Here is a 25,207-nt window from a genome sequence, read left to right on the forward strand (position 1 = left end):
GACCAGTCATTGCAGTTCTTTATTTAATCAAACCTATTAATGAAAATGATATAATTTCCCTCAGCAGCACTGAGAAGAATCCAGTTATCACCGCTGAGGTACTAACACCGACAATGAGGATTTGAATTACATAACAGTGTGTACAGAGAAATCCACGTTTATCTATGGAGATAGAGGTCTGGGTTGCCATTTAAAACAAAACAAGCACACGTCGTCACTGTTGTTGTTACACTGCCCCAATAACAGTCCACCATCTTTCAAACTGAGCAAAATATTTATCCAGAGATGTTACGACATGCCTTACGTGAATTTAAATGAATGTCTGCATGTTTTGATGCATGCATATCAATAACAGTGAAACAACCTGAGCTGCATTAAAATAACTGTATATTACATTCATCATCACTCTTCTAAATTGCATGCAGGAGCGACAGTATTGCTGCTGTAAAGATGAGGATTTATAAAGCCCAATTCTTGCTAAATTTTCAACGCAATACTTGTTTATAGCATTTATATCAACCTGTAAACATTATGACTTATCTGCAATTTTTATATAATTGTTATATATAATTATATAATTTTATATAATAATTTTTATTATAATTTTTATAAAATGCAATGGAAATCTTTTGTGTCACCTCCATGAATACATTTGTCACAGTAAACAATTTAATTGTGTTCAAATCATAAGAAGACATTTTAGTCTGAAAGTGCAAATATTTTAAGCATGAGATCATGATACAAGTCTACAGTGAAAATAAAAATTAAACAATTGTTATTGTGCATTTATGTATCAAACATGATAACTGACAATGAGGAACAAGGACACCATTTAATAAACTTCTGTAACTAAATGCTCTTATGGCTCAAAGATAACTCCTGCTTATGTCACTGCTTACTGTGACATTGCATGAATGCATGTCTTCCTGCTGAAGTCAGTCTTACTGTTCTGAGTTTGGGCTGTGAAACTGAACGACAGCGAATTTGCCACTGGTCATCCAGTCTGGATCTTGGGAGCTGAGCTTCATTGCCTGGCCTGGCTGCAGACCGACCTGAATGTTGGCCTTCAGAGTCCTAAGGCTGCACAGTGGTGCGGGTCCAAAACCCCTCAAAGTAGTATCAAAGCCCACCGTGTGGTCCCATTCCCTATCCCCTGTCAGCTTCCTATAGTTGAGATCACCTTTAAACAGCACCAGGTCTGCCCCCTGCAGGGTCGCATACAGGTCAGGAGCATCAGCTGCCATGTCACAGAACTCATGTGGCTGCGTCCAGAAAGGATGGTCATGATAGGACCACACACCCTCCTTCAGGTAGCTCTGCCACTGCACACCACTCTTCGACATCCACTTGTGATTGGCTGCCATAGTCTGCCGGATGGTCCACTGAAAATCGTTTGCTGTGACATCAGAGACAAACCATGGGATGGATTTACCGTGAAAATGAATCTCACGGGCTAGGCCAGTGGAAACCAGGAAATCTGCTAGGACCAAGTCAGTGACTAACTCAAAGCCAGCATTGTCTAAAACGATATCCACTCTACCAGAGGTCGTTTTCCCTGACTCTCCTGGCCTCTGGGCAGAAATAAGAGTTGACCATACCATGTTGGAGTCATCCACCAAGATAAAGGGTTGTAAGTTGTTGAGGGACTCTAAGGGACTGGTCTTCTGTGAGTTGTCTTGACCAGCAGAGATTGACAGGTCACACTTGTTCCCCCATAGAGAAACCTTAGAAGAGTCAAATAATAAAACAATATAACTCTCTTTTGTACAGCAATAACAGTTTTAAGAATGGTCTTGTCTGAGTTTGTGATCATTTGAACAGTGTGTGGTTGATATAGGTTGATCTAGTAGACTTTTTTACTTTAACAGAACTGTGTGCCTCATATATATATATATATTTAAATGGCTACATTTATATATCTTTAAGTTTCACTATGTTCAAATAAATACATAAATAAAGTTAAATCAATCTGAATATTTATATTTATTGACTGATGACCCTAAACTGGATAAGCAAAGAAAATAGATGGATGGATTTGTTTACCAATTCATTCACTGACTAATCAGTTAAACACGTCACTTGCCCCTAAATTATTGAAAAGGTACTGACCTTTAGTAGTTTGTTGAAATGCTCAAGCAGCTGATTTTTAGAAATTTCTTCCATGTTCTTGTTGACATCCTCCAAGTATGTACATAGAGCTACCACAGCCTGCTGAGACTCAAAAAAGCTCTGAGTCTTTCCTTCATTAAAGACATCATAGTCATTGATGGGAGGACTGTAATGAGAGCAGAAATAAAATCATGACTGGGGCAGAACTAGCACATAATGTAAAGAAACAAGAAAAGCAAAGGCTGGGCAATATACCAACATCAGCTTTTTTCATATGTAATTTTGTTCTTGTTGTATCTTTCTAGATTGTAAAAATTGAAACTAAATTTTACAGTCTAATGAAACAAATTCAACAATTATGTCAAATTTGTCTGAGATTGATTTCACCAACATCATATAGAAAACTTCTTCTATTACTTAACATATCTAAACCGACATTGTGACATATTACACAAGGTAAATGCCTCTCACTTGAGCCAGACCGCCTCCTGTATCCTGCGGTACATATAGCACTCCACATAAAGCCATGGAGACTTGAACCAGCTGACAGACTCCTGGTCCCCTTGCAGTCCCTGTTGTCTCTGCAGATACTGGTTCCAGGAGTCTGAGTCTTTCAGGCCATCCGTCAGAGCCAGTACAGGCTTATCAGTTTGCAGCTCATTTCTCATCTTAGACAGCAGAGAAATAGTTTGCTTCTCTGCCTCGATACCCTCCTGTATGAAAACAAAGAGGAAACACAAGGAAGACCAGGTTGATATTTTCAAATGAGCCTCATAATTCCAGATGTAGTGAAGGAAAGCACCATGAAATTGATTTGATTGATCAGTAACTAAACAATAATAATAATACATTTAATTTGTTCCACACTTTTCATTCATAATAAATCTCAAAATGCTACAACATTAAAAACATACAACATAAAGAAAAAAATAAGGGTTGAAAAAGCCTTACCTCACCATATTCTTCAAAAAACTTGTTTTTGTTGCGATGGATTGTATCTATTACTTTAGTCAGGATGGTCGGCAATCTGTCTTTCACCGTCAAATAAGCAAATGACCTGGAGGGAACAGATATATCCATAACATTATACTGGCATTTCTTATTATTAGCGCTGCATTAGGACTAGAAAGCTACCCAGCTAATTAGCAAGTTATGTTAGCCCTAGCTTTGCAGACATTTCGACTGCAATCATGCTACTTGCTTGACTAACAGTGCTGTCAGCAAAGATGTTGGGTAGATTTAACATTAACTGAATTAACGTCATACAACGTGATGTGTACAGTAACTGTAAATTATTACCAACTTAAAGAACCTGTTAGCTAAAAGCTAACGCTACTGCATGCTCGGGAACGGTAATGCTCACATTACCAATCTGTTTTGGTACACAACTGTTGTTACCCACAATATTTTACATTATTACAAGGTAGTTAAAGCAGCTGTCAACATACCCAACCACTTTAGCAGACAGAGAAGGAGGAACTCCGCGCACAGTCTGATCAGCCGCCATCATTCTAGCAGGATGAAAAGAAGCTTCAAAATAAAACTTTATTTATACAGTTTTCAGGACAGTAACTTAGTTTAAGGTTCTGCTTAAAAACGACGTGTAATCGTTCAATTGGTGTGACTAACGAAGCCGAGCAGATGATATCAAGCTTCACTTCTTCTCTTCCTGCTGATAAATATTCTACATTTTAATTCTAACTTCATTTCCTGGTTCCCTGTAAACTTGGGTTTTTATTTAGGATGCGGTGCTACCATCTAGCGGTCCTGAGCATGTAGTATTTATAACATGGCACACTTACGCCTTGCGACTCGCTCTCTGTGCCACATGGCTGCTTTCAGCGTTAAATGACTCAAAATGTGTATTTTCTCAGCTGAATCAAACCGTGATACGCGCTGCCGCATTGCGCATGGCTTACCGCTGTTGTGGCAGCATCCTCGAGGCATCCCCTGTTGTCCGTGGCAACGGTTGTCATGGAGACATTGATTCGCCCTATCAGGAAATGGCAGATGTCTAACCCCCAAGGCTTTTTGGCGGGAAAAGAAGGGAGGGGGTAGTGTGGGAAACACTAGTGAGGCCCTCAATGAGACCTATGATGAGATACTAAAATACATGAGAATATGGACATTCAGTAGTGTGTATGTTACAACTAAGCCTACAATAAACTACAATATGTTAAACTTATTTGTGAGTGTAAAATAAGTTTATGTAGCCTATGTTGTATTCTTGTAACATTTTTTTTTCGTGAGACAGCCAGGGTTTTGGCATTTCAAAATAAGTTAATAAAAGTTAATAGCCTACATTGAGTAATGGCTAAGTATTAGTTATTCTTATTCTTATAATAATAATAATAAGAAGAAGAAGAAGAAGAATACATTTATTGTATAGTGCACTTTTCATTTGCAGTGAATCTCAAAGTGCTACAGTGTTAAAAAAATATCTAACATTAAGAAATTGACAGTTAAGACGAAAAAGCAATCCTGAATAGAAAGGTTTCTAAGCCTGTTATAACAGAGTCTAGGGTCTGTGCTGCTACATTTCACAATTAGGTCACGTATGTACGAAAACAATCTCTCTCAAAAATGTTTTTCGATGCCTAATTCGTTCCCAATGAAGGCCTAAAACAAATGCAGTCAACACACAGAGGTGCTTCAAGTAGACACACCCATGGTGAACAAAACCAAAGCATTAGGGAACAGACTAATGAGGTTCATGGTCCATTTTAGGGTTGGAAACCGGGACGGCCTCTCCACCCTCGGTTCTCTTTTTGTGACCAATTGATTGGCTGCACCCTCGATTAGGCTGGAAAAATACGCGCATCAATTAATTCTGGCGGCGTTTTCTTCTTTTCTCTCAGATCAGCCCCGGTCACTATGGGAACACGGCAGGCCGTTGTCAGGATGTGGGGTCCTTGGGAGTGGGAGTCCAGCTGCGTCCACCTCCGGTGTTCATCCACCGCCGGCCTCCCTTCCCCCCGCCGGGGCCCAGCCTGGCCGGATCTGTTTTTCTAAACCGAGAGTGCAGTGACTCACCACTCCGGTTTCAAAACAGGCCATGAACGGGGGGAGGGCGGCAGTTAACGTTAAAGGCCCTGTTTAAACAGGTGCTCCAGCTCACCACATACAGTCGCGCAACAGCAGGCAAACAGCCTTGGTATTTCATTTGAGTGACTGAATATGTTGTGTGCAAAGTCGCTTGTGCAGTGACGTCAGGATTGGCCAAATCAGACGCAAATCTCACTGTACTTTTTACGTTTTAAGCAATTTCATGCAGTCTGTGTTGTTGGTTTTGAAAATGCTTTATCGCAGAGAAATCAATTTACTGGAAATCAGTGGCAGAGCAGTCATGTGAAAGTCCAGCCAGCATCTCTTTTGAGCAAGCTAAGAGAAAGAAACAGGGAGGACAAACACAGAAAGAGATGGCATATGAAGAAAGGCAGACAGCAGCTTACATCACTTTTTCCTAATTGTATAAAATCTATTGATTAGAATGTATTGATTTTAATGATGAATAACAGTGAGCCAGTGTTAATAGTGTATCTTCTTTCAATAAACCCCTGCTGTGAGCCTTTCAGCAAAGCTTTTGTTTGGTTGTCATTATCATCTGCTATTTCTCTGCCAGTTGATCTGTTTGTGAAACATTTTGTACCCCCAACCCCCATTTCTATCAGCTAATTGGTTTCAGTAAAGTTGTGGACAAGATCAGATATAGGTCTGTTTGTTGACAGGACAGAGACTTTAAGATCCTCGGGCCCTGCTTCGTAGACATTTCTGCCCCCTCCCATGTCTCCCGTCTCCTTTTACAGACTCTCATTCTCTGCCTGCGCAGCAAGCATTTTCACTCCCTGTCCTAAGGCTGAAATGCAACCCTGTAATGACAAGTCTGGCAAAAATTGGTGTTTACACTGGGACAACATCCACCAACTCACTCATGAAAACATATATTGACGTGACTCCAAAGTGCTTCTGTGAAAAAGGTCCTCCTACACTTCCTGTGCCTCCATCTGGACAGGCTATGAGGAATGTGTTTTTTGGTTTAAATCCATTTCCAAGACTCTTTCCCTCTACTGGTACTTTTTTCTATTAAAAGATGCATGGTTTCCCACAGAAATTTGAATATGTCAGTTCAGTCTTTTTGGCAGGCTACCCTCAGTTGAGATCATCAATTTATACATCTCACTGCCATAATATGCAGTTTTCTACTTACTGTAAGTGTTTGGAAATGACTATCCACTTAAAAGGAAACCCAAGTTAAGCACTGCCCAAACAGCAGATAACATGCACTGTGTACTGTTTGTTAGCTTGTTGAATCCTTGATGTAAAAGCAATGCTGCTTTTAATAACATCAAAACATTGTATTCACAGTCACATTTACCAACTACAGCCAAGAATTTACCAATGACAAATATAGTCTGGTATGAATAGCCAAATGCAGGTATGAGGTATGAGATTTTTGCGTGAAATCAGGTATTACAGTTGTAAAACAGAATGGAGCAATAACTTTCCAGACAGTGGAATGAGTAGATTTTTTATTATTTGCACAAATAGCCTAATTATCATTCTATCTTCCCTCTAACTGGGCTATAGCAATGAAAAAAACCTCACCAAGGATTAATCAAAGCTGTCATCTCAAAACATTTAAAAATGTATCCCTTCCAAGTGTGGCAAAGTGTAAAAGCACTGTGAAACTGCCCCAGTGTAAAAATATAAAAGAAAGAGGGGTATACTCCAACCTTTGAGAAGCTGATGGTCCTAAATATATTGTGCAATTCATAATTCAAGGTGTCCTACTAAAAAAATAAAGCTGAAACAAATATGTTCTACTGTGATCTATGATCCTCAGAGATGAATGATATCAGGGCCTCTGCTTGTTGTCCAAATATAAATATAACTAAGGCAACTCAACTCTTTTAATTTATGACTGTTTTTAACAGCCTCCACTGACATTAGTCTGAGATCAAAACTTAAAAGACTAAATAATTCAAATAAACATAAAAAAATACACTTATAGCCAAATTTATGTTGATACAAAAGTTTACAGTAATAAAAATATACTTCTTTAAAATGTATAGTACAATTTCAGTGGTGAATTTCGATTGACCTCTTATTAGTATTTTGTTTTATCTCCTTGCACATAATTCATGTTGTCAGTTACTCTTTAGATATGTAAAGGTTCAAAAGGTAATGATTTCACTTTATAATGGAAATACTGTCTCTAGGTTATGAGAATAATTTAGTATTCGTATTATTAAAGCTAAAGAATCATGCTCTGATATTGGCATGATAAATATTTTTAAAATGTAGATGGTAACTTTATTTATTTGTATACTTCCTTTAACTTGTTGAAAACCTAGAACCGGTTTGTAGCTTCAACCTAAAATGTAAATGTGAGAAGACTGTGTGGGCAAAGCAATGTTTCGTTATTTCAGTAAGGGAGGATGAGGGACAACACATTCACACACACTCACAGTCACACACGTCGGTTTTATGTTTAACGTGTCGTTAACGACAACGACAGAATGATTAACTACCATACGATGAGTCAACGTAACTGTTAGCTATTTATGTTCGAACTCACCGGCTGTCAAAAGGCTGGCTAGCGAGAGGTTGAACCTCACGGCGGTTACAACCAGTGTGTGTGAAATTAACGTTAACTCAACCGCCTCCTCCTTGCTCAACGGATTTTTACAACGGCTGTTTTTTGGCTGTTTTTTTACCCACAGTCATGTGATTGTAACGTAAAACCCCTAACCGGAAAACACCGACGGACGACCCCTCTCCGCCGCCAACGAATGCTGCGTTTTTCAAGGAACAGTACAAGCTGCTGCGAGCCCAGAGAGGACGGACGAGTCTCCGGTAACAAACAAACAACGGCGACACGGCAAACTCCGCGGATTTAAACGGAGCGCAGGTACGGCTGTTTTTTATCTACATACTCACCCATTCGTTTACGGGTAGTGGGACGTTATTTGGCTACTTGTGTACGCTTTGGTTAACTGTAATTGTCACGGGGAAGTTAAAAGAAACGCATTCGTGACCAACCCCATCCCCCTTGCGTCTCTCGCTCATTTTCCCCCGTATGTGTGTGCTGTGTGCGCGCGCCCCGCGTGCGTGCGTGCATGTCCGTTTTCTCGCGCTAGCAAGCAGCGACCGAGAGAGACCCGAAGCACAGGCAAGAGTCCGTCCGGTTGCGCTCGTTTTTTTGTGTGTGTGTGTATGTGCTCCTTGTAGAAAGCCTTATGTACTGTTGCTGTTATTTATTGTTCGCATTATTGAACTAGTTTATTCCCACAGCGTGTTTACATTCCTCACAAGCTTCCCGCACATGTTAGTTTCAACGGTGTATTTCCCGAATAACAGAAACTCGCACTACGGAAGTAATGTTCCACGTGTCTACATCACATCAGGGGCGGTGCTTTATTGTTGCAAACAAGTTAGTGTTGATTAACGCGTGATCCTGATCAATAGTTGTGTCTTGCTAAATCATAGCAATCAGGCACACGTTTGTATATTTTTCATGAAAACTGAAAGTATCTGTTCAGCCACCCAACAGCCATATTTGAGGCTGTGTGGCCGATCTGCAAGCAAACTTATGTTTTCTGGAGTTGGACTGAACTCCAAAGATATTATTGAAATAACGTTTCTGTGATGCATATAGAGGAGCCACAGGCAAAGAGACAGAAAAAAAACTATAACAAGAAACTGTTGTAATGGAGAACTAAAACAATTTATTAATGGAAAACTGCAAAACTTGACTGGTTTCAGCTTCTTACATGTGAATATTTTCTTACTCTCTTAGTCTTCAGTGATTATAAAGTGAATATCTTTGGGTTTTGGACTGTTTGTTGGACAAAACAAGACATTTGAAGACATCACCATGACTACTGGGAAGTTGTGATGTACATTTTATTTTTTTGCTGTTCTATAGACCAAACAATCCAGCAAAATAAACAGTACTTAATCACTAATGAAGTAATTTCAGCCTTAGTGTAAAGCCGATCCTCCAGATCCCCAAGAGGATTTGGCTGATTACCCATTTTTTGAGAATTAAAGGAGCTAATTTTGACAGAAATCTGCAAAAGTGGATTATTTACATGAATCAAAGCACCGATAAGGGACCAAACTGTTTAAATATGGAATAGCTGACAATGAGAGAGTATACAGTATATACTCCTGATTACCCCATGAAAACTATTTGTTCCAGGTTATGTTGTATTTGTTCTACTGTCACTTGTTGTGTTTTCCAACTGAATAAAAATGATAATGTATGTAATGACAATATATGTTATTACCTGTTAGATGTATTGAGATGCTGCAGAAAGAATAAGAAGTATTTGGGGAGCTGCAGGTTCAGTCGGCAATGCTGACATCATTAGTACACTAATACAACAAAACATGAAGGTTATAGTGGTCAGTTCTTGTTGAAACTGTTCTGGAGAGGTTCTGATTCAAATTGATCGTCATTTTGGAGGCTGTAGTGCTGTTGAATTATATTGTGTTAAACTGAGAGGTATTTCTAATATTTTTTCTGTCTTCATTGATATAAAGGGATTTATACAAAGTTATTTCTGATATTTAGTCTAGAACTAAGTTATTTTCATTATTGATTAATCTGCTGTTTTTTGTCTATGAAAAATGCCTGTTATTAGCCTAAGAGACTAAAAGATAAAGAAAAGCAGCAAATTCTCACATTTTAGAAGCTAGAGCTAGTAAATGTGTGGAATTTTAATTGAAAATGTCTAAAACGATCAATCGATTATCATAATAGTTGCTGATCAATTGTCGATTGTTTTCAGCTCTTACCATTCAACGGCACCTCAAATCATAGCCTCCAAATGACCATAAATTGAGCAGTTGTCTGTGACAGGAGTGTGGTTTGTTGGTATTTTACATCTCTAGTGCCAGCTGTAGCTGTGGCCTTGCGCAAGACGCGGAAACCTAGCCTTTTCCTGGAGCACTGCAGTGCCAGCATCTTTGAACTCTGACCTCTTTGATGAAATACATATGTGTATAGAGATATTTGAGGGTGTCTGCGTGTCCGGCAGGGGGTACACAGAATTACAGGTTTCTGGTCATTTGAGATAAATTGGCTGATGAAGTATCCATTATCCTCTGCCTTCTCACAGTTTTAAGTGTTATGTGGAGAAAGTGCTGGAGAAAGGAGATTCACCCTGCCCCGGGGCTGTTTCCATTTTCCACTGGAAGGGGAAAGAACCAGTTCTGCCTTAGGAATGTGTGCCGACACCCATAACCCTGATCATGTGATGGCCTGAAGCCCTCTTAGTCCTCCAGTGACCTGTCGGGTCAACAGCACCCATCTCATTGGTCAACAGAGCGCACTGAGCCCTGAAATGTCCCTTTAGATTGAGTTCGGTGGGCTTTTACTCCGTCACAACCAAGTCATGCAAAGTAGTGTTTAGTAGACGTTTTCAGTGAACACACACAAGAGCTAAATCAACTTTCTGTTTTCAGGGTTTCTCAGTAACATTTATTGGCCACAACTTACTGTAGCTCAACTACTGTAAGACCCTGATGTTGAAGTGGATCTCTATGAATGTAGGAGCAACAAATGAAAAACTAGAAGTGTCCACAGAATTAATGCAGCTTTTTCTTTAGCCAGGGCTCAGTAAGACTGTGCTAGAAATTGGACAGTGTTATGTAACTAGACTGTGTGCTCGTCCTAACTATCCCAGTATCCCTTGAGATTGACCACAGGGATTATGTGAGAGTGGTATTCTGGAAATAGTCATAAGATGTCAATAAGGAACTCTCTCTGTCTGTGTACAAAGCCAGTTTAAAGGCAATTAGAGCAGCCTGTACAGGAAGCCGCCTGAACACTGTGGTTATCATTGCTGTTTTGCTGTCCTGGAGGAGATTTGAATTCACAAATAACTTGTTTATACTCTTCATTACCATTGCAAAACATGTCCAAGTCCACGCTAGAAAAATACGAGGACTAATCAGACCAAGGTTTTTATAGGCATACTTCTCTATGACATTATTGTTAGACTAATTGTCTGCAGTGTCACAAAATGATTCTTCACTATTGTGTTAAGTTAGCCTTTACAAGGTCGTTAGATCACCCCTGTCAGCCTGACTCTTTGTGGTCACAATAAACTCTGGTCTCCTTCCAGACAGGAAACTGAATGCTGTTTGTGTGTGTGTGTGTGCGCCTTTGTGCAGGTTGAAGAATGGAGTTGGCCAACCATGGTCTTATCCTGCTGCAGCAGCTTAACGCTCAGAGGGAGTTTGGCTTCCTGTGCGACTGCACTGTGGCTATCGGAGATGTCTTCTTCAAAGCCCACAAGGCCGTCCTCGCCGCCTTCTCCAACTACTTTAGAATGCTCTTCATTCACCAGGACAGGTAAAGTAGGATTGTACTAATAGTGTATGCAAGTTAATAACAAGTAAAAATATGTTTGGTGGTCCCATCATAGAATTTAACCTAAATCCAGTTCTGCTGTTAAAACATACAGGTATCATGTCTGAATAATGCTGATTTAAACATAAAAGAGCTGCATCTAAATCATTTTGTATGATGACCCAAAACTAATGTAAAACATTAAATGTTGAAATCAGTAGCTCAAATTAAGATATCAAATTGGAGGTTGTGTAAACAGCATTAAGATCAAAACATGATGTGTTTACTGGTATTGTTCTTTCTTCTTTACAAATTAAACCTCTCTCAGCCAAAACTGCTGTGACCTTGTGCTGATACTGAATATTGACAACATTCATAAGATCTCTCACTGTTTGTCACTCATTATGTGTTGACTGTCTTTGTCTTTCAGTGACTGTGTGCGTCTGAAGGCCGCTGACATACAGCCAGATATCTTCAGCTACCTCCTCAACCTGATGTACACAGGCAAGCTTGCACCCCAGTTGATAGACCCTGCACGGCTGGAGCAGGGGGTCAGATTCCTGCATGCCTATCCGCTCTTGCAGGAAGCCAGCCAGTCGGTGTACTCGCACCCTGAGCACAGCATCAACCTCTCGACCTCCCTCTACGGCATCCAGATCTCTGACCAACAAGTGGCAATGTCAGCTAGATTAGCCGCTCGACGGCAGCTCTCCTCACCCTTCGACATGGAGCAACTCAGCTCAGAGGGAAAGTGTCCGTCCACACCAGCTGCCGCAGCTGCGTACACAGATTCCTTACCGTTCAAATTGGCTTCCTCACCTCCAGACATGGAGGCCTCAACTAGCGGCACAAAGCCTACAGTTGAGGAAGGGGGAACGGACCTGCTAACTGCGGATGGTGCCGCAGCCAATGCCATCCTCCATGTGAAGCCCAGCATCATGAAGAGAAGTTCCTCCTTTAGGAAGCATTACTCCTGTCATCTGTGCAGGAGTCGATTCACCCAGAGAAGCCTTCTGAGAGAGCACCTCCTCCAGCACACCCAGGCTCTGCAGCAGACCCCGTCGGAGTCCAGCAATGCACTCTCACCTGTAATGACTGGGGAACATAGCATGCTAGAGATGGAGGGAATCCTTAAGGGAAACAAGGCCGCCGCAAATGCCTCAGGTGCCGCTGCGGCAGTCGAGGTAATCAGTGATAGCGAGCAAACACCTGTTTCAGGTACCAACTCGGACTCTCCCCGAGCAGAGGTGTCCACGTCCAGTTGGGGGTTTGGGGGAATAAATTCTCAGGCAGACACACCGCCTCCGTCGGACATTGCGGACATCGACAACCTGGAGAATGCTGACTTGGACCGTGAAGTGAAGCGGCGGAAGTACGAGTGCTCCACCTGCGGGCGCAAGTTCATTCAGAAGAGCCATTGGCGTGAACACATGTACATCCACACAGGCAAGCCCTTCAAATGCAGTGCTTGTGGCAAGAGCTTTTGCCGTGCCAACCAGGCGGCCCGCCACGTGTGCCTGAACCAGGGGGCTGACGCCTACACCATGGTGGACCGACAAAGCATGGAGCTTTGCACTGCGGGGGATGACAGCAGCCAGATGGAGGCAATGTTCTTGGGCTCGTCGAAGCCTTACAAATGTAACATTTGTGCAACAACCTTCTCCAGTCCCAATGAGGTGATCAAACACCTATGCTTCACCCAAGGGGGATTAGTGGGGCAGCAGGGAAACACGGGGGCAGGCATGCTGCTCCAGCGTGAAGAGTTTTCTAAAGACGAAGGCTCTGATTTGTCCAACTCTGCCACCCCACTTGAACCCATAAAGACTGAAGAGATCCTCGTAGAGTAGTGCCAAAACTGTGTATTTGTCATTTTTTAACACGTTTATTTTCTAAATTATGGTTAATAGGTAATCTAAAAGAGAAGTTAGTCAGGGTGTGTATGTTGGAGGTTCCTCATCTACTTAAAACTTATTTTTTGTGTGTATGTGTGTGTGTGGGTGGGAGGTTGTCAGGCTTTTTGGGGGTGTACAGCAAGTAACATAACCATTTGGCTCAAGGCTAAGTTAAATACCAATGAGGGAGGGAAAATAACTACTACCTTGTTTCATCTCATCATTTTACTGTTTGGTGTACGTTGGCGTTGGATTCTCACGTCGGGCTCTACCAGCTTGGTTTTTTTGAAGAGCAATCGTTGTGGCGAGGCTGCACAGGGCTGACTTTCAGTTAAGAAGGAAGAGGAAGCACAGTAGACGGTTCCGGAGGAGACAGCATGAGCACATCGAGAGATAACTTAGCTGTGCTAGGTTTGAAAAGGAGTAGAGGTGCAAACTGCTTACATTCATTCCCTCTGGAAGTAATGTTTCTTCATGGTCATAAATGAAAGGCTGGTCTGCAGATCAGGTATAGAATCATAATTCCAGCTAAACCACACAATATATTCAGACCTGAGACAATCTGTGCTCTTTTTGAGTTGATGTCCAATATGCAGGAAAGTACATGTCTTCCATTTGCATTTAGGCTCAACAGAATGAATACATTGTAATGTAATTTAATGACCATTAGTTGCATCTTTCTCAGTAAACATTTAGTTGTTATACTCTGTTTTTGTCAACTGTGCTAAGTGTGATTATGGTTCTTGTCTCATTACACCATATTAATTACTGTTCATAATATGCATTTGGTCACTGAAAATTGGTTACAGTGAGCAACAGTGGTCATTGTCATGTTTACAGTGGTGCCATTTTGTTTTTTTGTTTTTTTAAAAATGTCTCTTATTTACTTGTTATGTTGTGTATGTATGTCTTTGGTTACTGATTTAAGAAGCTACATGTTCCATCCATACGCACATACCTTGATGGGAGGCTGTCCTGTACAATATTGTACATCTTTATATGATTAGCTTGAATCTACTCCTAAAAGCCCTTAATTTTTTGTTTGACTTTCTTTTCTAATTTTAAATACAATGCTATATTTGCAAAGATTACATTATATTGCAGAGGTGTGTGTACATAAGTAGATAAATAGCTTTCAGAATAGGAATAAATTTGGTTTAGCAAAAGTTTATGTATTAGGGATGGGCATGATAATTGATCTTTTAATCTCTTCAACATATAAGTAAAAATCTGAGCTTAAATAAAGTTTAACTTTTTAAAATAAATCTGCTTCACTATGATTAAAAAGATTATTTAGGATCTTCAGTTTATCTTACCCTCAACAAAATTTATACTAAATACTAACTTGCTAATTTTATGGAAAGGGAAACATGTATTTTTAAAGGCTCTCTGACATTTATATTTGTTCTTTAACTTTGTCCAAACTGTACAAAATAACAGCAGTTGCTACTGTGATTATACAAATGAAAACATTGTGGAAGAAGAAGTTTAGAGTAGTAGAATTTAACCTGTCAGTGTTGACGTCGTGTAAACTCAGACAGGGATGCCAGTGTGATAAGGGAGAGTTAGCTTTAATAAGACACAGTTTGCAAGATGTATAAAGTGACAGGGTGTTAACTCTATGTATCAGACTACCTGGATTCATAATACATACAGTATGTTATGGGAATATGAAAGATATTATTTAATTTACAATTTGCAAAACTTTTAGAGAACAGAAATACTACTTAGGACTGGAAAGTATGACAAATCTTCACATGCATGTCAAGTGAAAGTGAAACAAGGGAAGTGATGTGTAGGTTTGCCATCCTGAAACATGTCAAGTGTTACAACAGTGTAAGTAATATAATACAAGTTGTTCAGACAAAAAAAAATGTCAGTAAGGCTGTTTTCAGGCCAAGACTGGCTGGTTTATGCCAATTTGAAAAATATCAGTTAACATTACTGTCTTGATTTCTCTACAAATCTGAACTTAATTTAAGGTTTTTTACATATTTGAATGTTGAGATGAACTTGTAAGTAAAAAGATTAGCTGACATTTCCCTGCAAGTGTATGTGTATGCGTGTGTGTGTTCAGCCTATGAAATAATTGTAAAAGTTATACAGGGAAGGACTCCTGTAAAACTCTTGATATTGTTTTTGTTCCCTCCAGTGGGCAATAAATTCTACATTGCGTTGTTATTGATTGATACAACATTGCCTTTCAATCGTTTTAATTTTTTAACCATTTAGTGAAAATGCCCATCCCGAGTATGTTTGATGTACAGTTTTTTTTTTTAGCTGATTTCACCTAAGCAATTTTTTCTTCATTAAGCACAGGCTCATGACAGTGAGGATGAAGTCCAGATCCAATTTGGTTTAAGTGGAATTTCTGTACTTAAAAAACCTGCATTGAGAAATTTTGGAAAGCAGTGGTCGCTTCCTTGCGATTAGCCCAGTGTTTGGCTAGATGGAGCTGTTTTTCTTTAATGTCTACTCAGGTCTAGTGAAGGGGGAAGCTATCAAAATGGAACCATGATATTTTTACTCATGTGGTTGTGTCCTTGCCTCTTAAATGTCCAGCTTTGCCTGCCATGAATCAAATTTCCATTTCACTTCAGATAAAAAAAAAAAAAACATCAATGTGAGTGTTTAGTATTGAGTAACGGGGAAGTTCTTGTTTGTCTCTTGACTCAAACCTGTATTGTTGAGACAACTGAAATGCTGTACTACTGACATTTATTTGCGCAATTAAGCTCAGTTGATACACAGACATATGCACAGTTCCGTGGAAAATGTAAATCCTTCAGTTCAAGTTGTAGTTGTTCCTTAACCACACCAGTCTTGTAATTTAATGGTTGTGTATGTGTGAGTGTTTTAAAACATCTCAGTATCTCAGGAAGATGAGAAGTTTGGCGTTGTCTTGTCTGTCCAATGTTGTTTATCAAAACATAAATTTCAGGACTAGTGACGACCCCCCATCCCATGATACTTGTGCTCACAATGTTACCCCAACCCCCCCCCCACCCATGCCCATCTGACATCTACTGTGATCAATCTGTGTTCTCAGGAATGTGAGTAATTTTCTGTATAAACAACTTTGATTTTTTTTTAATTTAGAATGAACAATAAAAACATGTCTTTTGATAATTGTGGATCTTTTTTGTCTTTGTCTCTTACAGTTAGCAATAAATAACAGTCTTATTATTAACATATCTTTCCTCAAGTGGTTAATATATCTATCAAAGTACAGATTCAGGCATAAATATGAAACACACACCAGTTTTCTCTAACTTTATTGAATGAAATATAGACAAGTTTCTGTATCCTTACTATTAACAGCATGGAAAATATAAAAGACAATTAAGACCATGCTACATGAATATTATGATAAATGGCTGTAGGTTATTAGTTATTATTACAACAATATGATTTGTAAGTACACAGGTATACAATCTGTACAAATGTTAACAGGTTCACAGTTAAGTGTGTTACAAAAAGCAGGGAGGACTGAAGGTGGGCGGGTGCCCCAACTAAATGCTTTACATTATGCAACAATAGCAAAATTCTTTAGTCCACTCTCTCTTGTTTAATCATTTATTTTACATAAAGCAAGTATGGATGTGACACACCCTATTGCGTCAAAGTAAAGGTAAGTCGTGACCTAACAGGGGTCCTAACTTCCTGATCTTTGTCATTTGGTCGTAAAGCTTAGTGAAATGTGAGCTTTTATAGCCACCGGTTTAACAACTAAATAGAAGCACTCACCTTTAATTCTCGTAATGTCAGAATGATTGACACAATTCAAGTTTGCCAAATTTGGTATGAATTAAACTAATATCAGTGTAACCCATGGTCACATGTTTGCTTTGGTGGAAAAACAGGGTCCCGGTAATGCTTCAGATATTCGTACATCCAAAGCACATTGCCCACTTTGCCAATAAAGTTGCAAAAGAAACCCCTGACCATATAACTTAGGTTTTATGAGTGAATGAAAGTGGCTGAGTAGAATTTAATTGGATGCAACTCATGTCTTATCCTGTGAGCAATGCAAAGGACATGACCCTGATTTATCCTAACTAGATTTGGCTTTTAAATTAAGAGTAAAATGAGCTTTTGTTTTTTATCTCTGGTACCATGTGTCTGTCTATCTGTGCCTCTCTAGATCCTCAACCTACGTCCTCCCTGGTGCCAGTTTAATGAACCTGAGCTATCATGCTGGGTGATGTACACAACATAGTGCAGGTTTAGCATAAGACTGAACTGAACAAATAACATTTTCATATTTTTATCACTCCTGTTAAAACATACAGTTGACGTTGGTTACATCAATTAATGGGTGTACTACTTTCTGTAGGCAACAGAGGGCGTCAACATACTTTCTTTCCATCAGGAGACATAAATATAGTGTAGTACAGAAGCTGTTAATCTCAGTTAAACTGCCACACATCAAAAATACACATATCACACAGTAACTCTGTGCACATGTTATGCTTTGTATGTTTCTCACATGCACGTGTCTACCCAGTTTGACTCATCCAGTGTCAAAAATTGGCATATGTATCTGCTGCACATCACTATTTACCAAATACCTCTGCCACATGATCAAATGAGGGTGTTATTATAGAATTTTATTGTATTATTACATGAAACAATGTGTAACAATGTTGTTTTTTTTCACAGTAAATCAGGCAGTGATTGTTTTCCTTATCTACACGATGATGAAGTATTTTGGTGAGGTGCAGATTGGGCAACACATTGTGACAAGATGAATGTTTCAAAAGTCAAACGTGGTACATTTCTAGTAGATATCATCACACTCTCTGCCCTCCTATTTAGATTTTTGCAGTCAGGGTTATCACTTACTGACAGTGGAATCACACTTGTACCTTGGTTTAGTTATAATTGCTACAGAGTCTTGAAATAATCTTTGAATGTGACTATTGAAGGTGTGATACACAGGGCACTTTTTATGCAACAATTTGTTTTGGTAAATTCCTGTCGGCCAGATCATTTTTACAACAAACTTTTTCGATGTTTCTCTGTGTCATACTTTAAATTGATTGCCATTATGTTGCTTAAAAGAACACCTGATGTATCACAGCCTTAATTAAAAAAAAAAAAATGCAACAATGTCATACAATAACAAATTAGGGCAAAAAACATGAAAAAATAAAGGGGTGAATAAAGGAAAATACTCAAGATATAAATACAATATACAAGATAATAATCCTCCATCTCTTCACCTTCTGACACAATCTCACTCTAGCTACTATACACATACAAACACACTAGCGCACGCACACACACATATGCACAGATACACACTCGTCCAGGTTGCAGACTCTTGCCTTATGCAGCAAGGGCAATGGAAAGTCACTGAGACACCGAACATACATCACACGGATTACAAGCCAGATTGGATGCTTCTGAGGCACAGGACATGCGTGAGTGTGTGTGTGCGTGAGAGTGAGTGAGTGGGTGAGGATATGGCGGTGGGACATCACGTCGCTGTGATAGGGCTGCAGGATGGGGTAGGGGGTACGTTTGGAAGGGGAGATGGAGAGAATGGCGGAGCTGTTGCTCAGTCACTCAGTCTCTCTGGGCTGGGAAAGGCGGAGCCCAGTCTCAGCCTGTTACCACAGAGCAGCCTCTTTCTTTCTTTCTCTCTCTCTCTCTCTCTCTCTCTCTCTCTCTCTCCCTCATCACTCACTTCCTGGTCCAGACTGTGTGTCTCCCAGGCATCGGTCTTGCATCTTCAGCTGGGGCAGAGAGGCACAAAAACAAAATGTTAGGAACAAGACATAACTGTATTTTTTCATCTTTGGAAAAAGAAACCATTTGAGATTGACATTACATCATATATTTTAAACAACTTGTTTTTTATTTTTAAGACTTTATTTCAATGGAATATAGAAATAGAAATCTCTATTTACTTTTCCTTTTGGTGAAGTATGCCATTTTTAGATTGTTAGTCTGACTGTTTGTTGTTTCTTTATTGGATATGAGATTTTTTTTGACCCTGTTGTTTTTTCATTCAACTCATTAGTGATATCTAACTATGAAATCAGTACCATCAGCTGGATACTGTGACAGCTTCCAGCTTCCTATATTGTCTAATCCTAGCCATTTTAACAAATGCCTGTAGGGACTGTATCACTAGTTTGATGTACTGATTTAATAAACATCATATATAAAGACATTGGGCTCCTCTCTGAAACATCTGCCTATGAAATATTAGTGTGCAAATCTATTCCTTAATCTGATAGAAACACCTTTGTCCAAATCATTATTTGGACAGACTAAAATTAGATGATACTTTGGTTGTTTTTATATCTATTGTATACAGCAACGAGTATATAACATCAAAAATGATTTAATACTGTACATCTGTACACGTAAACCATATATCCCATTATATGAATTGCCCCAAATTCTTTTCTTTTTTTAATCTCAGATTCCCATTTTATTTGTTCTAGTTTACAGTTTTTACCAATCTGCCTCTTTTATTTGTCAGTTTTAGCCCATCAAGGTTTGTTTATATGATTTAGTACAGTACTTAATGTGAGATGGCTGCTGCACCATTGTTACTATTAAGCTGCTGTAACTAACAAATCTCTTTCCTGCCCTTCTCTCCCATCCTCAATCCTCTACACTTTTCTGTGCTGCAGAATTGCATGACTGCTTAACAAATATGAAAGAGAGCTACACCCAGTCTCTGTCTCCTCCTCGTCCTCATTGGCTAGATCAGATAACATCACACAGTCTGACTGAAAAAAAACAAAACGTTGCACATAAAAAAGCACTCCTCTGCACATATTAAAGATATAATTCAGTCAAAACAACTGAAAAAAACCTCAACTTGTGCTTTTTGAGGCTTTGAATCTAACAAATGCATACTCCGATGTAGTTTCTTGACTCCATACTGAGCCTGTGATAGAAGAAAAACAGGAGGAGGGAGTGGAGGAATCATAATCAGTCTTTCAGCACAAGTTCATCTGCCCCTCACACACCGCTTCCCTTTAAGACCCTGGCCTACAAAGAAGGGGTCAACAGCGGCATTCCTGCTTTGATATCAAAGGTCCCCTGGTTACTCATAGCCTGAACAAAAGCTTTTTCATCTGGTCAGTGGGCAAATCCCCTCCCCTACTCCCTAATAAAAGTAGGGCCCATTGATGTTTCAAAAAAGCCACTATGAGAAGATTGTTTGATAGGCCAACAAAGGAATTCTGAAAATAACTATTTTTTTCATTCTTCAATCCATCACCGTTTTAAAATAATCCCTGTTCAGAACACTTCTGATTATTTTGATCATGTACGTTTTGATTTGTTACTGTATAATACATGTATCAATATTGTAAGATCAGTCTCACCTGCTCATGATGCTGCTGTGATCTCTGTGGACACAGGCTCAATCTCCTTCACAGCCTCCTCAATCACTTCGATCACCTGCGCCATCACCTCTGCACACTTTCCCGATGGTGATTTCTCTGTCTCTGGCTGGCTGGCTGCTGCCTCTGTCACTTGGCTGGGAGTGGCGACCTCTGCAGAAGCTGTCATTTCAGGTTCTTCTGACTGCGTCGAGAGACTTTCTGACTCTTGTTTTTCACTTTCAGGTTTCTCATCTTTAACATCAATGTCTTCAGAGCCCACAGGACCGTTGCTGTCAAACTCTACCACGGCCTCCTCTTCTACTGACAGTTCCTCAACCACCTGTGCTATCTGCAGAACCATCTGGACTGGCGCGTGGCTCTCAGTCACGTTCTCCTTGTCCTCCTCTGAAGGGGCGGACTTGGTTTCCTCTGATTGTGGTTTCACTTCCTCAGCTGCTTCTTCTACTTCTGCTGTTTCCTTGCTTGGCTCCTCCTTGACCTCTTCAAGAGCTTCATCTGTCGGACTATCTGCCTTTATCTCTAAAACTTCTTCCACTATGACGATTTCTTCACTTACTTTTACCTCCACAGCTTTCTTCAACCCTTCCTCTGATTTTTTCTCCTCCTCTACAGAGGCACCAAGGCTCTCTGTGACCTCTATTGGGATTGTGTCAATGACTTCCATGGCAACGTGCAGTGGCTGTGGTGACTTAGGTGCTGGTTTTTCGCAGACGACAGCAACAGGGGTGTCAGTGATAATAGGGGTCTCTGCTGGGATCTCAATCTCTTTCTCTGTGGTTGCTACTGCCTGGACTGGTGCTGGGATAGTGGTAGTTGGGGTGGCTGGCTTTTTGGGTTCAGGTGCATCTTCTGAAACTTTGTCCACGGCATCCAGAATGACCGTCTGGGCAATGACCATGCTCTGGGCCTCAATTTGACTGGCCTGCTGCACGTCATCTTCGATATCCACCATCTTCTCGCTGGTCTGCTCAATGACAGCATGGATCTCTGTCTCTGGTGTTTCAATGGTAGTGGCCTCCACAGACTCTACGACTGTTTCCTCCTCCTTGGTTTCCTGCACCTGGATTGGCTCATCACCGACTGGCTCTGACACTGATGCATTTTCCATGACCACCATGTCGGAGGTTGCCACTTGGTCAGGCTCCACACTGCTCGGGGCGACAAGGACCACTGTTTCTGTGATAACAGGAATCTCCTCACTTAGTAAAACTACAGGAATGGCTGGCTCGGTCTCCTTGGTGCCGGTGTTCTTTGTGGCATCACATATGGCGGACGATATCTCATTAGTCACAACTTGAACTATTTCTTTTACAGGGGTCATTTCTTCAGTGGCAGCAAGTTGCTCCATTTCCATTTCCACTTCCTTGGTTTCCACAGTTTGCTCAGTGACTTCTACACTCTGGATGCAGACAGCAGTTTCAGATGTTGGTGTAATGGGATTGACTACTACAGCTTTAGGAGAGTTCTCAGTCATGGTCGTGGGCTGAACCACTTCAGACTCCTCCAGAACAGTGCTGATGATTCCAACCTTCTCAATGTCGGGTTCATAGCTCTCAGTGGCGGCTTGAATGTCTGCCATTTCGCTCAATGAATTTTCAACAGCATGCTCAAGCAGAGTGGTTTCTACTTGGTGCACTTGGGCCTTGAGCATCAAATCTTCTGCAAGATTGGCTTCCTCAATCTTTGCCTCCTTTTCTTCAATTGACACCTCTGTGCTTAAACCATCACGGATTACAGCCACACACTCTCTGATGGGCATTGCAGGTTTCTCCAGAGCTACTTTGGCAATCTCCTTGGTTCCTAGGCCAGTGCAGATAGCCATGGCCTCGCCACTAGAGTGTGGCTCCAGGATGGTATTTGTCTTGGATTCAGCACTCTCAGTTGGTGGTTCATACTCAATTTTTTCAGTGGCTACCTCTACTGGCACATCTTCAACAGTCACAGATGTCTTGACTGGAATTTCATTGATTTGGGCCTCAATACCCTCCACGACCTCCTTTGCACTTTCTGACTTGGGTCCCTGAGGAACAGGGGTGGTTTCTGCAGGTGGAGCTTGAGCAACAGGTTTCACCTCAGCTGTGGACAGTCTGCGCCCTGTGCGTCCTGCAGCTTTAGGAGACAGAATAGCCTGGTCTTCAGATTCATCATCTGCCACGTCAGTGTCAACAGACTTTGGTGTGGCAGCGTTCTCTGCTTCCTCTGGAATGTCACTCAGCTGCTGATCATGGTTGTCATCAATATCTTCCATGATGGCTGGGATCCATGAAGGGGATCTATCTTCAGCAGACACTTTGATTTGGACTGTAGCTGACTCTGCTGGTTCCTCCTGTGTATCTTGAACTTGTTCGTCATACTCTGAAAGAGGAACCACTGCTGGAGTGTCAGAGTCCTCCTCACCTGAGCCCTGTTCAGTGGAGGCTTGTTTGTCAGACTTCTTCTTCCTGCGTCCTGGGAAGAACTTTCTCAAAGAGAATGACGAGTCATCTTTGGGTGCTTCACTGTCTGACTGGACGTGTTCTGCGCTCTCCTCAGCCTTTTCCTCAGCTTTGACCTTCTTTGACATAACTATGCGTTTCAGTGTGTCCCAAGCTGACTCTCTCTCAGGGGGGCTATTTAAAGGTTCAGGGGAGGAAGCAACTTCACCTTCACTCTCAGTGTTTTGGGAGGTAACGAGAGCAACCTCAGCTTTGCCCTCCTGCTCTTCTTCTTCTGCTGCTGCTGCTGCTGCTGCTGCTGCTTCTGGAGCATCCTCTTCAATCTTGGTCTCCTCATCATCAGAATCAGAGGTCCTTCTAGTCCTCTTTTTGGGTCCACCCATACACATCAGAGCCTCCCAGGACACAGAGGTGTCCATTTTCTTTTTGGGCTCCTCATTGCTGCTGACCAATTTCTCAGTGGTTTCAGTCTTTGGCTCTTCCTCAGAGGGCTTATCCTCCTTCACCTCCTCCTCAACGCTCTTATCTGCTAATGCAGTGCTCTCAGAAGAGGACAAGGTGGCTGACTTTGCTGGTTTCTCACCTGTGGCTTCATCTTCACTCTCAGAAGACCTTTTTACACGCTTCTTAGGTGTCACTAGCTTCTTGAAGGAGGACCAGGCAATGATGCCGTCTTTTTTCTTCTCTCCATCAGAGGTAACTTCACCATCAGTCTCTTGGCTGGACTCCAGCTGGCTCACCTCCACAGCCAGAACATGCTCTCCTGACTCCTCTGGAGATGAGGGCCCACTGTCAGTTTTTGGAGCCTCTGCTGACTCAGTGGAGGATTGAAGTTGCTCAGACGCCTGCTCCCCAGACTCAGTCAACTTGGTCTCAGTATCTTTCTTGTTCTTCTGTTTCTTAGTGGAGAGTTTCTTCAAGCCAGCTCCAGTGAAAAGCTTTTTCAGTGGGCTTCCCTGGGGCTTCACCTTCTCCTGTGATGATAGCAGCTCAGCCTCAGATGTCACCTCTGCTGGAGCTTTTTCCTCTTCCACACTAGGTAGTGTCTTCTCCTCGTCTTGTTTGACCTCATCAGTAGTAGTTTCTGTAGGAGCAGGAGTTTCACTAGTGGCCTCAGGCTCTGGGGTTGGCTCTGATTTTGCTTCCTCAGGAGTAGCTGGTGCCTCTTCCTTGGGCTCTGATTTTTCTTCCTCTGGAGTCACTGGTGCCTCCTCCTTTGTTTCTTGCTCTGCTTCAACCTTCTCCTCCTTATCTTCCACAACAGCAGCAGTTTCTTCTGTCTTGGCTGTCTCCTCCTCAACAGCTGCCTCCTTGTCTTCCTCTTCTTTTGTCTTCTTGATGCTGGCTTTCTTTCGCAGGTTAGAGAAGAGTCCTCCGCTGAAGAACTTCCTGAAGGAGGACACAGTGTTCTCCTGGGATGGTGGACTCATCTCACCTTCCTTCTCAGCTCCTTCCTCCTTGACTGCTTCATCAGTAGTTTCAGCTGCAATGTTGTCACCTGAGACATCAGTGGTTTCAGCCTTATCAGTATCTTTACTGACTTCAGCCTCAGCAGTAGATGCCTCTGTGTTAGCCTCCTTTTCTTCAGTCGTGCTCTTCTCCTCAGCAGTGGCAGCTTCCTCCTCCTTCTCCTTTGCAGGTTCATCAGTTGCACTGACCTCCTCTCCTTCTTTATCTTTGACTGTCAGTAGCTTCACAGGATCTTTCTCCTCACTTCTGTCCTTCTTCAGTGTGAACTTAAAGCCCACAAAACGGAAGATCTTCTTGAAGCCCACTTCGCTGGCATCATCAGGTTTCTCCTCCGCTGCCTTCTCCTCAACAACGGAGATGTCATTGGCATCAGGAGACTCTTTCTCCACTTTCTCGCCATTCACTTGAGGAGCCACTTCATCCTGGATGGTGTCCATAGTCTCAGGAGCCTCCTCCTTCTGAGCTACAGACACACCATCTGGTTGGCCAACTGAAATGACAAGAAAAGAAGGAACTTTCACTCAGGTTTACTGCTTCCTACTGTGAAAGGAGATAGATCACCAAAAA

At 41.3% G+C, this 25,207-nt stretch overlaps 3 protein-coding genes across 6 annotated transcripts in view; 1 reads left to right on the forward strand and 2 right to left on the reverse strand.

The window, feature by feature from the left end:
• Positions 1–9: 9 nt before the first annotated feature.
• On the reverse strand, positions 10–8,143 carry armt1 (acidic residue methyltransferase 1). 3 transcript variants are annotated; one of them, XM_044329971.1, is made up of 7 exons: positions 8,050–8,143; positions 3,558–3,620; positions 3,061–3,166; positions 2,581–2,822; positions 2,110–2,275; positions 609–1,724; positions 10–552 (listed from the first exon to the last, which is right to left on the reverse strand). In XM_044329971.1, the coding sequence occupies exons 2-6, from the start codon at positions 3,617–3,619 to the stop codon at positions 942–944; spliced, it is 1,359 nt and encodes a 452-aa protein (XP_044185906.1). In that variant the 5' UTR covers position 3,620; positions 8,050–8,143; the 3' UTR covers positions 10–552; positions 609–941. The 3 variants fall into 3 exon arrangements, with proteins under 3 accessions (XP_044185906.1, XP_044185904.1, XP_044185907.1); XM_044329969.1 differs by lacking the exon at positions 8,050–8,143 and adding an exon at positions 4,029–4,395; XM_044329972.1 differs by lacking the exons at positions 3,558–3,620; positions 8,050–8,143 and adding an exon at positions 4,029–4,395.
• On the forward strand, positions 4,484–17,782 carry zbtb2b (zinc finger and BTB domain containing 2b). Its single transcript, XM_044329968.1, has 3 exons — positions 4,484–8,020; positions 11,293–11,473; positions 11,901–17,782. Exons 2-3 carry the CDS (start codon positions 11,301–11,303, stop codon positions 13,315–13,317), a joined length of 1,590 nt encoding a protein of 529 aa, XP_044185903.1. The 5' UTR covers positions 4,484–8,020; positions 11,293–11,300; the 3' UTR covers positions 13,318–17,782.
• Positions 16,621–25,207, reverse strand: part of akap12b (A kinase (PRKA) anchor protein 12b) — a 47,302-nt gene continuing 38,715 nt past the window's right edge. For both annotated transcript variants that reach the window (XM_044329962.1, XM_044329963.1), the window contains 2 exons: positions 20,715–25,130; positions 16,621–19,103 (listed from right to left, as the gene is read on the reverse strand). In XM_044329962.1, coding sequence (XP_044185897.1) covers positions 20,719–25,130 — 4,412 coding nt within the window. In that variant the 3' untranslated portion in view covers positions 16,621–19,103; positions 20,715–20,718. The remainder of the gene's footprint in view (positions 19,104–20,714; positions 25,131–25,207) is intronic.

The sequence above is a fragment of the Thunnus albacares genome, chromosome 16 (genome assembly GCF_914725855.1).
Source record: "Thunnus albacares chromosome 16, fThuAlb1.1, whole genome shotgun sequence".
In the NCBI taxonomy this organism is placed as follows: Eukaryota; Metazoa; Chordata; class Actinopteri; order Scombriformes; family Scombridae; genus Thunnus; species Thunnus albacares.

Bases quoted from the DNA above. Each gene is read 5' to 3' on its own strand.
- zbtb2b (XM_044329968.1), top strand. From the start codon at position 11,301: ATGGAGTTGGCCAACCATGGTCTTATCCTGCTGCAGCAGCTTAACGCT. The intron at 11,474-11,900 runs GTAAAGTAGGAT...TTTGTCTTTCAG, and splicing joins CTCTTCATTCACCAGGACAG to TGACTGTGTGCGTCTGAAGG.
- armt1 (XM_044329969.1), bottom strand. The intron at 3,167-3,557 runs GTATGTTGACAG...TGTTCCCTCCAG, and splicing joins CTGTCTGCTAAAGTGGTTGG to GTCATTTGCTTATTTGACGG. The intron at 2,823-3,060 runs GTAAGGCTTTTT...GTTTTCATACAG, and splicing joins TTTTTGAAGAATATGGTGAG to GAGGGTATCGAGGCAGAGAA.